The sequence below is a fragment of the Dendrobates tinctorius genome, unplaced genomic scaffold (genome assembly GCF_039654945.1).
Source record: "Dendrobates tinctorius isolate UK_male_01 unplaced genomic scaffold, ASM3965494v1 ptg000241l, whole genome shotgun sequence".
NCBI lineage: Eukaryota > Metazoa > Chordata > Amphibia > Anura > Dendrobatidae > Dendrobates > Dendrobates tinctorius.
This window is the reverse complement of record NW_027361908.1, coordinates 14,712,322-14,727,127: the sequence shown is the minus strand read 5'-3', so window position 1 is coordinate 14,727,127 and position 14,806 is coordinate 14,712,322. Positions and strand designations below refer to the sequence as shown.

Here is a 14,806-nt window from a genome sequence, read left to right as displayed (position 1 = left end):
CTTTATATGTCTGTCAGTAATAAGATTTTATGTTTTCTATTTGACTTCAACCCAGTGGTGTAACTTTAACCTTTTTGGCTGCAATTCAACATTTCCAACCGGACCCACAACTATCAACTATTATGGGTCTCTAACTGTATTTGCAGGTCAAAGAGACCTTTTAGGCTCAATAAAACTTCAGTGTGGCTGCAACCCATGTAACCGCTATAGTTAACCTCCACTTTAGCCAACAGTCTACAAAGCTTGGAGACACAATAGGCGCCTAGGAAGTAAGAAGTCCATAAGCCTTGTACTGTACTTCCGAATGCCTCTGATAGCAATTTCTGCTAGAAAGGAGCCATACAGCCTCCATGCACTGTACTGCACGGGTCTTTGTGTCTTTGAACGCTTCATCAATCAATTTAAGATTTCTATACATTTCAAGGAAGTCCTAGATATCATTATTTTTTTTAATGATGCTAACCCTCCTGTCCAGACGATTTATAAGCACTTGAAAATTTGCTGCTGTCACATTCAACTTCTTAAAACACAATCCTGAAGTACCTCCAGCTGCAACCTGTAAATACAATACAAAAAGCTATTATATAGATAATGATATGAACTCAGATAGCTATTTGCAATTTTCTTTGATCATTTAGCATTTTATCTTTTAGAGCTTGCATGCATTCCAATACACAGCATGTGACTTAATTCAATTCATTCTGGTTGGTTCAAACTCCAGGCCCTCTATCTCATCTCCAAAATACTTCTTTAAGTTCAAATCAAAAGTGGCTGCAGGTGATTTCATTGGATCCAAGTTTAGATGAGGAATCAGAAGAGGAAAGAGAAGGGCTCAAAGCTGGGGTGACAGGTTTGTCTGGCGAAATCAAGCAACCACACAGGACAAAATTGAGCAGCTTTCAGTGTATGACAAAATACAAAATCTGGAGAAGACAAACTCTACAAGGCAAACTAATTGTAAATGTGTATTTAAAAAAATATATTAAGAATCTAAAAAATATATATACAAATGGTTCTATAACCTATAAAATGGCCCTCAACTGGAAACGTTTTTATAACCTATGAAAGTTGTAAAGGGGGCCTTTCCCTTAAGACCCCCTCTGTCACCATACTGGAGTGGTATCAAAAGTATGGCTTATCAAAAATTTGTATAATTTGGTAGCCTACTTATGTGAATAGACAGTAGCAATATTATCTTGCAATACTGAAGTTTTGAGTTTGTTTCTTCTGGATTCTTGTACAACACTCAACATATCCGAGGTGCTACTTGGCCTTGTATTAAATTGTCCGTAGTATATGTGTAAAATGGATATTAGATTGTGACCCCATTTGGAACAAGAACTGATGTGAGTAATGATAATCTGTACAAATAGGAGCTGACAAAACTTTGGCAAATAGACAAAATAAGAGCGAAAAGTGATGCTCATTCAAGCATTTAGTCATAGTTTTTACTGAAGTGAAGATTACTCACCAACTTTCGTATAGAATTTACACTCTAGAAAACAAAAATTGCAAATATTCAAGTTAGAACCGTTTTCCTCCAGCCATAATTGTTGTAGATTTATATTATGCTAGCTGAAGAGCCCAGCATTGCCTGGGCATAGTAACCAACAGTGGTTAGTTATAACAAATTATAATGATTATATTGCACATAATGCATTTCACATCATATATTCAACACTACAGATTTGCAACACAACCTTATTAATTCTGCATCTCATGCTCCTTCTTTTTACACAGCCTCCTCTTGCACCTCATGCTCCTTATTTATCCACAACATTTTTCTGCAGCACAGCTTTCTCCGTTATAGTCGCCTCCTCTGGCAGCTCCTCACACTTCTCTTCTATGTACAATTAGAAACACTTGATCCCGAGAGAAATTGTACTAATTTCAATAAAGCGTATTGTATATATCGCCTACTTCATCTGCAGCACCACACTTTTCTCCTTTAGACCTCGTTCACATGTTATTGGGTCAGTACTCGTCACCACTTCTGTATTTTTCTCCCACTTGTGGCTTTGGCTTATAAATACAGAGGTAAAATACTGACCAAATACTGAATGTGTGAATGTGGCCTTATACACAGCCTCCACCTGCAGCGCCTCACTCTTCTCTATACACAGCTTCATAATGCAGCAACATCTCACTTCTCTCATTTTCCCATCACGCCTCTCATTCCCCCCTCACATCTCTCATTTTCACCCTCACTTCTCTCATTTTCTCCCTCACACCTCTCATTTTCCCCTTATTCCTCTCATTTCCCCCGACACCTGTCATTTTGACCTCAGACCTGTCATTTTCCCATCACTCTACTATTTTCCACTCACACCTCTTCATTTTCACCTCACACCTCTTTATTTTCCCCTCACTCCACTATTTTCCCCTCACGCCTCTCATTTTCCCCCTCACTCCTCTCATTTTCCCCTCACTCCTTTCATTTTCCCTTCACTCCTCTCATTTTTCCCTCACACATACACAGCAACTTCCTGTTATGAGCATAGCGGTGTAATCCATGAGGCTCCTCCCTTCCCTTGATATCATGCCTCACAGAAGCAACTCCATTCTAGACACTACGGAGGTAGATGTGGCCTGTGCCTGCCGCGCACTGATACTCTGAAGGTGATGGCTTTGATTGTAGCTCCCAGCAGCTGGGACGTCACAGCCGGTGAGTTTTGCAGGGTGGCTTTCAAGGTGAATGTGTCTCCGGTCATGTGCGCTAACAACGTGGGCCATATGGATGGGGATTTGCGTGTGAATTGAATGTGGCTATGTGGAGTGAGCGTGGCTTGATACATACACAGACACACATACATACTCTCAGCTTTATATATATATATAGATACTGTATGCATTTTGATATCTTAAATCTATTCTGTTTAAATGCATGTATCCTGTCATGATCTCAGTGCGGGTTTGACTCGCACACGTGGGGTTAATGTTTGGAACCAGTGCTGATGACTGGCATTTCTGGGGATAAAGGTTGTGATCCTGATGCAGGCTTACCTGCACACCTGGGGCTATGATTGTGGCCTCTCCCTGGTTCTGGGGAGGCTTCTTATAGCTTCAGGACGCTCCCATCCCTATCAGTTATACTCTTGCCCTTGGCATTGTGTGGTAACCCCTGAGTGTGTTTGTGCTGTGTTCTGGTTACTTGATTCTCTGTGTATGACTCGGTCTGTTCTCTGGATATCGCTTTGGATTCTGCCTGGTACCTCCTATGTCTGTTTGGTTTTGATCTCTGCTTGGCCCTGATTATCCGCTCTGTCTCATCCCTGGTACTGTACTGTGATCCGGTGTATGACCTTTGGCTTTGTCTGACCTCCCGTCTGTTTGTCCCTCCTGTACTCCGTTTGCCCGTACTGTTGTGACCTCCGTTTTGCCTGACTCTGAGTTGTACTGTCATATCTGAAAGCAGGACGCTAAGCCACGCCCCCTTGCAGTCACATGACCATAGGTCCCGTGCAAGCTTGTTCATTGTCAGTGTCCGCAGGTCCCGTGCCTCCTTACTTTCCAGCGCTGACTGGACCCTGACACTATTAGCTTGTAGCACGCATTGTCACCTCTGCTGCCCTGCTCCCAGGTAACTCTTAGCACTGCTTCTGTACTCAGGACACGCGCACTGGCTCTATGAGCAAGTGTAGTGCGGTGTCTCTGACATTATAACTGACCGTTTCAATTTTGTTTTTTTTTCTGAAGAAAAAAAAAAAAGTGTGTTATCCTCATGGATCCCATACGAGCCTTGTCTGATCCGGTCAAGCACCTGACCCAAATGTTCCATAAGCTCAATGTGGAACAACGCACGATGGCCCAGACCCAGCAACAGTTGGTGGTTACTGTGCAGGGGGCTGTCGATGCAGGGGCTTCTGGTTCTGGGGGTAGGGATGTGTCATTAGCGTCCCCCGAATCTCCGGTCAAATTACCAGACCTTTTCTCAGGGGATAAAAAGGAGTTCAGGTCTTTCAGAGAAGGATGCAAGCTTTTTTTTTCTCTAAGGCTCCGCTCCTCCGGGGATGAGTTCCAAAGGGTGGGGGTCATTATTTCCCTATTTCGGGGGGCTCCGCAAGCATGGGCTTTCTCTCTGTCTTCCTCTGCTCCTGAACGTATGTTCGGAACGCATTCTTTGAGGCCCTCGGGCACATTTATGATGAACCTGGCCGAGTGCGATTGGCAGAGGACATGTTGATGAGTGTCTGTCAGGGGAAACACTCAGATGAGTGGTTTTGTTCTGAGTTCCGCTGCTGGGCGGCAGAGGTCTCTTGGAGCGATGCCGCACTCCGAGGACCCTTTCGCAGAGGCTTGTCCGAGCGGCTGCAGGATGCCTTGGCGTTACATCCCCCACCTAACTCTCTCGAGGACGCCATGACCCAGGCCGTCCGGATGGACCACAGGCTGCGGGCCAGAGGGGTGATGCAGGTGGATACTCCATTATTCCCCAGTGGAAAAGAGACTGCCCCTGAGCCCATGGATGTAGGCGCCCTCTCCCTGAAGGATACGGAGAGGAAACGCCGGAAGGACATGCAGTTATGCTTTTACTGCGGTAAAACGGGACATTGGAAAAGGGAGTGCCCGAATTGCCCGTCTTCAACCCCGGTCGGCGGGAAACGACTAGGTCTGGGTAGTCAACGGGGAGGCTGCTCAGACCCTCAGGTACCATTTTCCTCATTTTCTAAAGTAGTACTGCCTGTGGAACTGTTTGTGGATGGTAGTTCTTTTTCCTCTACAGCCTTCGTGGACTGCGGATCATCTATTAATCTTATTGACTCCCAATTGGTCACACACTGCAAGATAGGGACAGTTAGGCTCAAGGTTCCGATCAAGGTGATGGCCATTGACTCATCTCCCCTCACTAAGGAGGGAATTCGCTTTATGTCTGATGTGTTTTCGCTCAGAGTGGGCGCTACTCATGTGGAAAACATAAGTTGTTTTGTGCTGGACAATCTACCTGCAGGGTTGGTGTTGGGCATGCCCTGGTTACAACACCATAACCCAGTTATTAACTGGAAAACGGGGGAGATTGTACAATGGGGGTTTAATGATTTTGAGTTGTATGATAAATCCGCACTGCTGGTTGAACCTGTTAAATCTGTGTCTGTATCATCTGTTGAGCTGGAAGGTATTCCGGAATGCCTGAAGGACTTCGAAGATGTATTCTCCGAAAGCGAGGCCGAGACGTTACCGCCACATAGACCCTTTGACTGCGCTATTGAGCTGGTCCCGGGGGCTAAATTACCCAAAGCCCGTCTGTTTAATTTGTCCGGTCCTGAGCGCTTGGCTATGAAGGAGTACATTACTGAAAGTCTGCGCAAAGGACACATACGTCCTTCAGTCTCACCTGTGGCATCAGGTTTCTTTTTTGTAAAGAAAAAAGATGGCGGGTTACGTCCCTGTCTCTACTTCCGGGAGCTTAATCAAATTACTGTACGGAATACGTACCCCCTTCCGTTGATTCCCGATTTATGTAACCAACTATCAGGGGCAAAGTGGTTTTCTAAACTGGACCTTCGGGGGGCATATAATTTGATAAGGGTCCATGAGGGGGATGAATGGAAAACCGCGTTCCTCACGACCGAGGGACTATTTGAAAATTTAGTCATGCCGTTTGGTCTTACCAACGCCCCTGCTATATTTCAGAATTTCATCAACGTGGTATTCTCGGATCTCATTGGTCGTTTTGTCGTTATCTACTTAGATGATATTTTGATATATTCCCCCGACAAGTATTCTCATTTGGAACATGTACGAACGGTGCTCCAAAGGCTGAGAGAAAATCATTTGTATGCCAAATTGGAAAAATGTGTATTCTGTGTACAAGAATTGTCCTTTTTGGGGTTAATTGTATCCGGTGAGGGTTTTCGCATGGACCCCAAGAAGGTGCAGGCCATTGCGGATTGGGTGCAACCCCGAGATCTTAAGGGTCTTCAGCGCTTCTTGGGGTTCGCCAATTATTACCGCAAATTTATCCGGGGGTTTTCGCAAGTGGTCAAACCTCTCACGGATCTAACATGCAAAGGTGCGGGTGTGAGAAATTGGTCCTCGCTCGCAAAAGAGGCCTTTGCGACGCTGAAAAAATGTTTTATGTCTGCTCCTGTGTTAGTGCAGCCAGATCCGTCCAAACCATTCGTCGTGGAAGTGGACGCCTCTGAGGTGGGGGTGGGGGCGGTGTTGTCCCAAGGGCCTGCCACTCTAACCAACCTCAGGCCATGTGCTTTCTTTTCCAAGAAGTTCTCTGCTGCGGAAAGAAATTACGACGTAGGCAATAGAGAGCTTCTTGCGGTCAAATTGGCGTTTGAAGAATGGAGGCACTTTTTGGAGGGGGCCAGTCACCCGGTTACGGTGATCACGGATCACAAAAATTTGTCGTACATTGAATCTGCTAAAAGACTAACGCCCAGACAAGCCCGTTGGTCACTTTTTTTTTCCCGTTTTCAGTTTACGATTACATTTCGTCCAGGGTCTAAGAATGTCAAGGCTGACGCCTTATCACGCAGTTTTCAGCCGGTGTCGCCCCCTGAGCCACCGTCCTCCATTCTTCACCCTGGGGTTGTGATAGCAGAGGTCTCATCTGAATTGGAACGGGAGATTCAGGGGGCCCAGTCGCAGGCCTCGGCGGCCAAGCCAGAGGGGAAGTTGTTTGTCCCAGAGCAACTTCGCCTGAAACTCTTGCAGGAGTTCCATGAATCCAAGCTGAGTGCTCACCCTGGTATTTCAGCCACACGTCTGGCGGTGGCTAGGATCTTTTGGTGGCCTACCTTTGGTTCGGACATAAAAAAATTCATTGCTGGTTGTGGGGTCTGCGCTCGTTCTAAAAGCTCTCATAGCCGGCCGGCAGGGGAGCTGATACCCTTGGCAGTGCCCGAGAGGCCATGGACTCACTTGTCCATGGATTTTGTTACGAATCTCCCTCCATCTAAGGGTAATACAGTGGTATGGGTAGTGGTGGACAGGTTTTCCAAGCAGGCTCATTTCGTACCCCTGTCCGCACTACCGTCAGCTGAGACTTTGTCCAGGTTGTTTGTGCAGCATGTGATCCGGTTGCATGGGGTACCCCTGAATGTGGTGTCTGATCGTGGTGTGCAGTTTGTGGCTAAGTTTTGGCGTGCTTTCTGCAAAAAATTAGGTATGTCTCTGTCCTTTTCGTCTGCATACCATCCTGAGAGCAATGGGCAGACGGAGCGCACTAACCAGTCCCTGGAACAGATCCTCAGGTGCCTAACCTCTGCAAGACAGAGTGACTGGTGCGATGCACTGCCGTTGGCTGAATTTGCCTTCAATAGTCGGGTGAGTCAATCCACTGGTAGGTCCCCTTTCTTGATTAACTATGGGTTCAGTCCTCATTTTGGTGAGTTTTCTCGTCTGGATTCGGGGTGCCCCGGGGCTGAGGACTCTGTTCAGCGGTTAAAAGATACATGGGCAGAAGTCCAGCGGCGTATATCCAGGTCTCAAGGCAGGTATAAGTTTTTCGCGGACAGGAAACGAACACCTGGTCCCACGTTTCAGGTTGGAGAGAAAGTTTGGCTCTCCACGCGAAACATTAAGTTAAAGATTCCGTCAGCCAAGTTAGGACCCAAATTCATTGGCCCGTACAAGATTGTGGAAAAAATCAATCCAGTGGCGTATAGGCTGTGCCTTCCACCCTCTTTCAAGATCCCTAACGTCTTCCACAAATCTCTACTGAAACCTTTTGAAGCAGTCTGGGGAGACTCAGAGTCTGCTGCTTCTCCTGTTTTGGTCGAGGGGCAGGTGGAGTATGAGGTTGGTCATATCGTAGATTCCAGGTTGGTACGGCGGTCGGTACAGTACCTGGTTCATTGGAAGGGGTATGGACCTTAGGACAGGTCCTGGGTACCGGCCCGGTTGATGCATGCTGATCGCCTGGTACGGGCTTTCCATGCTAAGTACCCGGGCAAGCCTGGGGGTCCAGAGGCCCCCCGTTGAGAGGGGGGTACTGTCATGATCTCAGTGCGGGTTTGACTCGCACACGTGGGGTTAATGTTTGGAACCAGTGCTGATGACTGGCATTTCTGGGGTTAAAGGTTGTGATCCTGATGCAGGCTTACCTGCACACCTGGGGCTATGATTGTGGCCTCTCCCTCGTTCTGGGGAGGCTTCTTATAGCTTCAGGACGCTCCCATCCCTGTCAGTTATGCTCTTGCCCTTGGCATTGTGTGGTGACCCCTGAGTGTGTTAGTGCTGTGTTCTGGTTGCTTGATTCTCTGTGTATGACTCGGTCTGTTCTCTGGATATCGCTTTGGATTCTGCCTGGTACCTCCTATGTCTGTTTGGTTTTGATCTCTGCTTGGCCCTGATTATCCGCTCTGTCTCATCCCTGGTACTGTACTGTGATCCTGTGTATGACCTTTGGCTTTGTCTGACCTCCCATCTGTTTGTCCCTCCTGTACTCCGTTTGCCCGTACTGTTGTGACCTCCGTTTTGCCTGACTCTGAGTTGTACTGTCATATCTGAAAGCAGGACGCTAAGCCACGCCCCCTTGCAGTCACATGACCATAGGTCCCGTGCAAGCTTGTTCATTGTCAGTGTCCGCAGGTCCCGTGCCTCCTTACTTTCCAGCGCTGACTGGACCCTGACACTATTAGCTTGTAGCACGCTTTGTCACCTCTGCTGCCCTGCTCCCCAGGTAACTCTTAGCACTGCTTCTGTATTCAGGACACGCGCACTGGCTCTATGAGCAAGTGTAGTGCGGTGTCTCTGACATATCCATTTGGTATTTTTAAAGGGAATGAGTAATAATAAAATAACCAATTATTTAAATCTGGTTTTTGAGTAATATGATTTTTTTGGCAATTTTTTCATAGCACGATCTCTATTATAAAGCAAAATTATAAACCTTGCAATTTTCACACTGGCCACTGGAGACACTTAGACTTATGCTTCCTGTTCTTTCAGGAAAAAATTTCAGCAGGCTCCTTATTATTAGAGACTTAATCAAAATGACAGATTGACAGTTCACACCTCTGTTCACACCTGTTAAAACAGGTTTCACTACAGGTGGTGTCACACCTCTCACCTGTACAATCACCTTTTGCTTTCACTTATTAGATGTCTTTAATGCAAACGATAGGGTGTGAATCTATTGCCACCAACTTACATGTGGCCTTCATGGAACAACAGTATGTTGGAGTCTAAAAAGCTTGAAAATTGGAAGATTTCTCATTTTTATTTTCAAGACAGATTGTGATTCAGACTGTGCATCAGGATGCTCTTGGAGGCATAATTATGATGGTAAATTAGGGACTGATGTTATTGTAAGCCCAAAATAATATGGCTATGCTGGGATTATAGTTCCACAAGTATTTGTTGTGTATTACTTATAAGGATGGCTTATAGGGTTAGTCAGAGAGCTGGGCAGGAATTGACTAACCACACATGTACCGTCCATCCATGGGAGTGGTTACAACCATATAATGTGACTGAGGTCTGTTCACATGAACAGTGTGCATACCTGAATGGTTCAGGGTACAAAGTCCTGGAAGGTCTGTGTTGTAAGATCCTGGGAGTAGGATCGGATTCCTGGAGCATGTGGTGAGACCTTGGACCTGGTGGCCTGGGTGTTGGACAAGTGTTCTGAATAGCACCCGGACAGGCCACATTTGTGTGCAGAGCCTGGGACAGCCCCATATGGAGAAAGATGCTGTCCTGTTGAGGACCTTGGACTGATGAGGAGTCAGCCTGCGGAGCAGGAGCTCTTGAGAGGTAACCCCAGGTATGGGGAAAGAACTATGTACACTGATAATGGTCTGTTACTGAACTGTGCGGTCACCCGGTGGCTGGAGAGAGTCCGGCGTGTCTAGTGAATGTTTTGTAAAGCCACATGTGATGAAGTAATGGACTATGTGTAAGCCGGTAATGTGCAACCTGGCTTACGGTGCGGTTTACGATGTTTAAATAAATCCTATGGACTGATTTGTGTGAAAAAACCTGTGCCTGACTATGTTAATCTGCTGCCAAGCGAGTGTTCTCCAACACACATAGTAGGTGCTACGCCACATTTGATGCGAGACTGCGAGCAACGGTTCAGAAAGCACATGTGGGGGTGTTTGCTGTGGCTCGGCGGAGTCATGAAGTTTTCTTTCTCAAGTCAGTTTGCTGTGGCTCAACGGGGTCACGAAGGTGACAAGCATCTGGCTGTAACTCGGTGGGGTTACGAAGGTTGCTGTGGATCGGCGGGTCCACGAAGACGGCGCAGCGGAAGCGCGCAGGGCCTTGTGGTAGCAGGAGCTGCAGTTACTGTTGCAAGAAGAGGTTCTGCAGCAGCAGGCGCTGCAGTGACACCAGCAGCCGCTTGTGATCGGCAGCCGGAGGTGTCAGCGGGTTTGTGGCTACAGCAGGAGCTGTGGCAGAGCCAGCAGGAGCTGGTGGGGTGTCGTAAAAGGACATCAGAGGTCCAGTGCGGACAACCTCTTAAAGGGCCGGTACAAGACCCGAGAGTTCTATATGACCTGGACCTGAGAGTACCATGCAGAGTTCACGGGTTGTACTCCAGGGAGGGGGTGGTGTCCCAAAAAGGGGGCGGTAACCCAAACAGCGATGGATGCCAAAAAAGGGATTGAGTCCTAAAAGGGTGCGGTATCCCAAAAGTTAGTATTTGCCCAAAAAGGGTGGAGTCCCAAAAGGGAGCAGTAACCCAAATTGGGGTGATGAAAAGAAAAAAGGTGGCGGCAAATGCGCCATTGGTTTGTCGAAGTTCCTGCCATGCAGATCCATGCTGTGCTGTGGGTGGCCCGGTCAGGGAACTGACTCTACAGTGCTCCCTCTGGTTGAATGGAGAATAGGTGTTGGGGCTGGTAAACCCGGGGAGTGGAGTGTCTGTGCTGAGGACCCGTCCTGAACATTATGTGTCACCAGGGACGGGGCTGAGAGTGAATGGCTCCGGGTGGGTCGTTAAAGGACCTTTGACAGCCTACCTCTACATTAACGCAGCTAAGGAGTCCACATATCATGAAGTGGGGGTGGTCCCAGACTTACAGTATGTTATGGTGATAGGTTGGGACATGGAAGCCCTGTGGGACTGGTGGAAAACTGGTAAAGTGTCTGTAGAGGTAATATGTATAGGTGGTAAAAATGGGGAGACTGCGACCCCTGAAATTGACGGGTCAGACTCTGGGATGACCGGAGGAAAGGGTGCGTCTCCCAATTTACTGACCTGTCGTCATGTGAAGGCTACCACAGTATGACTGATAATGATGTGGTAGATAAAAAGAGCGGAACTGACACCCAGATAGAGAGCAACTTGAGGGTTCACCATACTGTGGGATGTGACACAGACTCCGGGGGTGACCATGACATGTTATTGCAAGTAGCAACTACTAGGGCTGAGTACAATGTTATGCAGACAGAAGCTCGGACACAGTGGAATGACAGTGCTCCACAAGGTGAAGTCAGGATGACGGTGGTAGCCATACCAGAACGTATGACCGGACGGGAGTATGGGTCTGACCAACTATGGGACTTGGCAGAGGTGACCAAAGGTGCGACTGTTGAAAATGGGGAAACTCCAGGAGTGGGGTCCGACTCCATTAGAAATATTGTCTACAGGTTACAGGACCTTGTTAAAGAGTGGTCTCATGAGAAGCAAAAGGTAGCAGGTTTACAGGCTGAATTAAAGACCATAAAAGAGCATATCGAACAAGAAAAGGCCTTGAGACAAGCTGCTGAGCACCAAGTGGATGAGCTGGAAAAGGAAGTATCTAAGTTCAAAGGTCACCTGTCAATGTGGCAAAGTGTAAATGAGGCCTTAAGGGGAGATGTGGAAGTGCTCAGGGAAGCCGTAAGAGGTCTTCTGCAGGAAGAGAGGTTGATGGTCGAAGAATTATAGTGGCCGTTTCCTAGGGATAACAAGGAGGAGCTACAAATGTCCATCTTAGCGAGGGGGCCTGAAGAGTGTAAAACTAAGGAGGAGTGTGCGCTGAGAACAGAACAGGATAATCACCCAGTCGTAGTAGAGGTCTTGATGGAAAAGTCCATGGCAAAGCGAGAGCCTTCCGTCCATGAAGAGAGTGAGCCCTCGATCTTCAAGTGCGTGATAGAGGTACCCAAAGACATGCAAGAAGTCTGTACTAGTGAGGCTGCGCATGAGGCTTTTAAAAAGGGGGTCGAAGCGTGTAGGGTGCACTGGGCACCTGAGACTCAGCAGTTGGTCGTACTGTTGATCAGGGAAGACACAGTGAAGTGGGTGGCTGTTCAGAAGGATATGCATCTACAATGTCTCTACACAAAACAAATGATCATGTTGAGTAATATGAAAGCCGCTCAACGTCTGAAGATTGCGAGTGAAGCTCAAAATCGGCTAGTGGGAGACGTAATTCTGGTACCTAGACATCTGGTAGGGAAATTCATTGAAAGGCTTGGAAAAGTGATGCAAGAGCTTGTGAATAGATCCGATGTGGCGAGAGTGAGGATACCACCTGATGGTGAAGTCCAGGTAGCTGGTGAAGATGGCATGGTTATAATCCTTGTTGTTGGCTCTGTGGAAAGCCTTAGGAACATCCGAATGCTCCTGGAATAGCAGGTAACGTACTTGAGGGAGATAGAGCAGTTAAAACTGGACCGACTGCAGACTTATAAACAGATGCAGAACATGAGGTGGTAGCCGCCTGCAACCCAAGGTATAAGGACCAGAAGATACCCTCCAAATAATGAAATGGCAGGTAGCCAAAGACTTTCAGCAAGACAAGAACGTCGAGAATCTGCAAGTGGCAGTTCTACTCTCAGTATGAGACTGAGAGACTTGGACAGTAGCTCCTGTGATGTACTAGATGGGTCAGACTCAGACCAGACAGTGGACTCGAATGTAAGTGGGACGAATGACCACACCAACCGGGGAAGCCGGTCATGGAGAGAAAAGTCGGGTGATGGGCGTACTGGCAAAGTGTGGAGACTAAAAAGGGTCTGGTGACACAGATGGACTGTGACTTGAGGGCCAAAGCCCCAGGCCGATATACTGACCGCTGGGGGAGACCTAACAAAGATATGATGCTGAATGTCGCCCAAAATAGACTGAGACAGTCCTTTCGACTTGTAGGGCAAGGTGACAATTGGTACGCGGTGTTGAGGCACAAAGTGTGTGACAAATGTTCAACCCCACAAGTTTGAACAGGGGGGAGGGTATGTTATGCAGTAACCTCTGTTACAGCTAGGGGGCGCTGTGTATGTGCTTCAGGATGCGCTTGGAGGCATAATTATGATGGTAATTTAGGGACTGGCATTATTGTAAATGACCGGTAAGTGTCGCAGAGGTTCTCTGCGCTGTAAGCCCAAAATGATATGGCTATGCTGGGATTATAGTTCCACAAGTATTTGTTGTGTATTATTTATAAGGGTGGCTTATAGGGTTAGTCAGAGAGCTGGGCAGGAATTGACTAACCACACATGTACCGCCCATCCATGGGGATGGTTACAACCATATAATGTGACTGAGGTCTGGTCACATGAACAGAGTGTGTGTACCTGAATGGCTCAGGATGCAAGGTCCTGGAAGGTCTGTGTTAGAAAATCCTGGGAATAGGATCGGATTCCCGAACCACATGGTGAGACCTTGTACCTGGTGACCTGGGTGTTGGACAAGTGTCCTGAATAGCACCCGGACAGGCCACATGTGTGTGCAGAGCCTGGGAAGGTCCCACATGGAGAAAGACGCTGTCCTGTTGAGGACTTTGGACTGACAAGGCGTCAGCCTGAGGAGCAGGAGCTCCTGAGAGGTAACACCTGGTATGGGGACAGACCTATGTGCACTGACAATGGTCTGTTACTGAACTGTGCAGTCACTCGGTGGCTGGAGAGAGTCCGGCGTGTCTAGTGAATGCTTTGTAAAGCCACACGTGATGAAGTAATGGACTATGTGTAAGCCGGTGATGGGCAACCTTGCTTACAGTGCGGTTTATTATGTTTAAATAAACCCTATGGACTGATTTGTGTGAAAAAACCTGTGCTTGACTACTTTCCGGGCTTTCACAAAATGCCGTCAGAGCCCACCGCACCACAGAGCACCGCAGCCGTTTTCACCTGCAGCAGCGCACATCAGAACACCCCCTCATCCCAGCCTGCGGCCTGCAGCAACGCGCCACTCTTGCCTCCTCCAGCAGCGTCCCTGGGACCCCGCTTCACTGCTGACACCACCCCCCAGTAAACAAAAAGACGCATGCCTGATAAGAGGCCCCAGCATTTTATTAAAAAAAAGTTTTTTTCCTATTTTTCTCCTCAAAATTTGGGGTGCATCTTATAATCCGGTGCGTCTAATAATCCACAAAATACAGTGTATATTTTTTATGTTTTTTCTGTGTAGGTCATTTTCTCTATTTAAGTTTTAGTTTTAAGTTTTAGCTATGTCCAATCAAATTAGCTTTCCGAATATTTTCTTCACGGGTTTTTATGTTGTCCTGAAAAAACATGCATTATATACTGTATACTTTTGTTGGCCACAACTGTATGTATATATATATATATATATATATATATATATATATATATATATATACAGTTGTGGCCAAAAGTATTGACACCCCTGCAATTCTGTCAGATAATACTCAGTTTCTTCCTGAAAATGATTGCAAGCAAAAATTCTTTGGTATTATTATCTTCATTTAATTTGTCTTAAATGAAAAAACACAAAAGAGAATGAAGCAAAAAGCAACACATTGATCATTTCACACAAACCTCCAAAAATGGGCCAGACAAAAGTATTGGCACCCTCAGCCTAATACTTGGTTTCACAACCTTTAGCCAAAATAACTGCGACCAACCGCTTCCGGTTCTTACAATGCTCTGCTGGAATTTTAGACCATTCTTCTTT

The 14,806-nt window shown here is 47.0% G+C and overlaps 1 protein-coding gene across 1 annotated transcript in view; it reads right to left on the bottom strand.

Annotated features, from left to right (window-relative positions):
- OTOGL (otogelin like) overlaps window positions 1–14,806 on the bottom strand; it is a 356,745-nt gene that overhangs the window by 100,997 nt on the left and 240,942 nt on the right. Inside the window, exons 39-40 of the mRNA XM_073556969.1 lie at window positions 1,472–1,495; window positions 464–556 (exon numbers count right to left, since the gene is read on the bottom strand). Coding sequence (XP_073413070.1) covers window positions 464–556; window positions 1,472–1,495 — 117 coding nt within the window. The remainder of the gene's footprint in view (window positions 1–463; window positions 557–1,471; window positions 1,496–14,806) is intronic.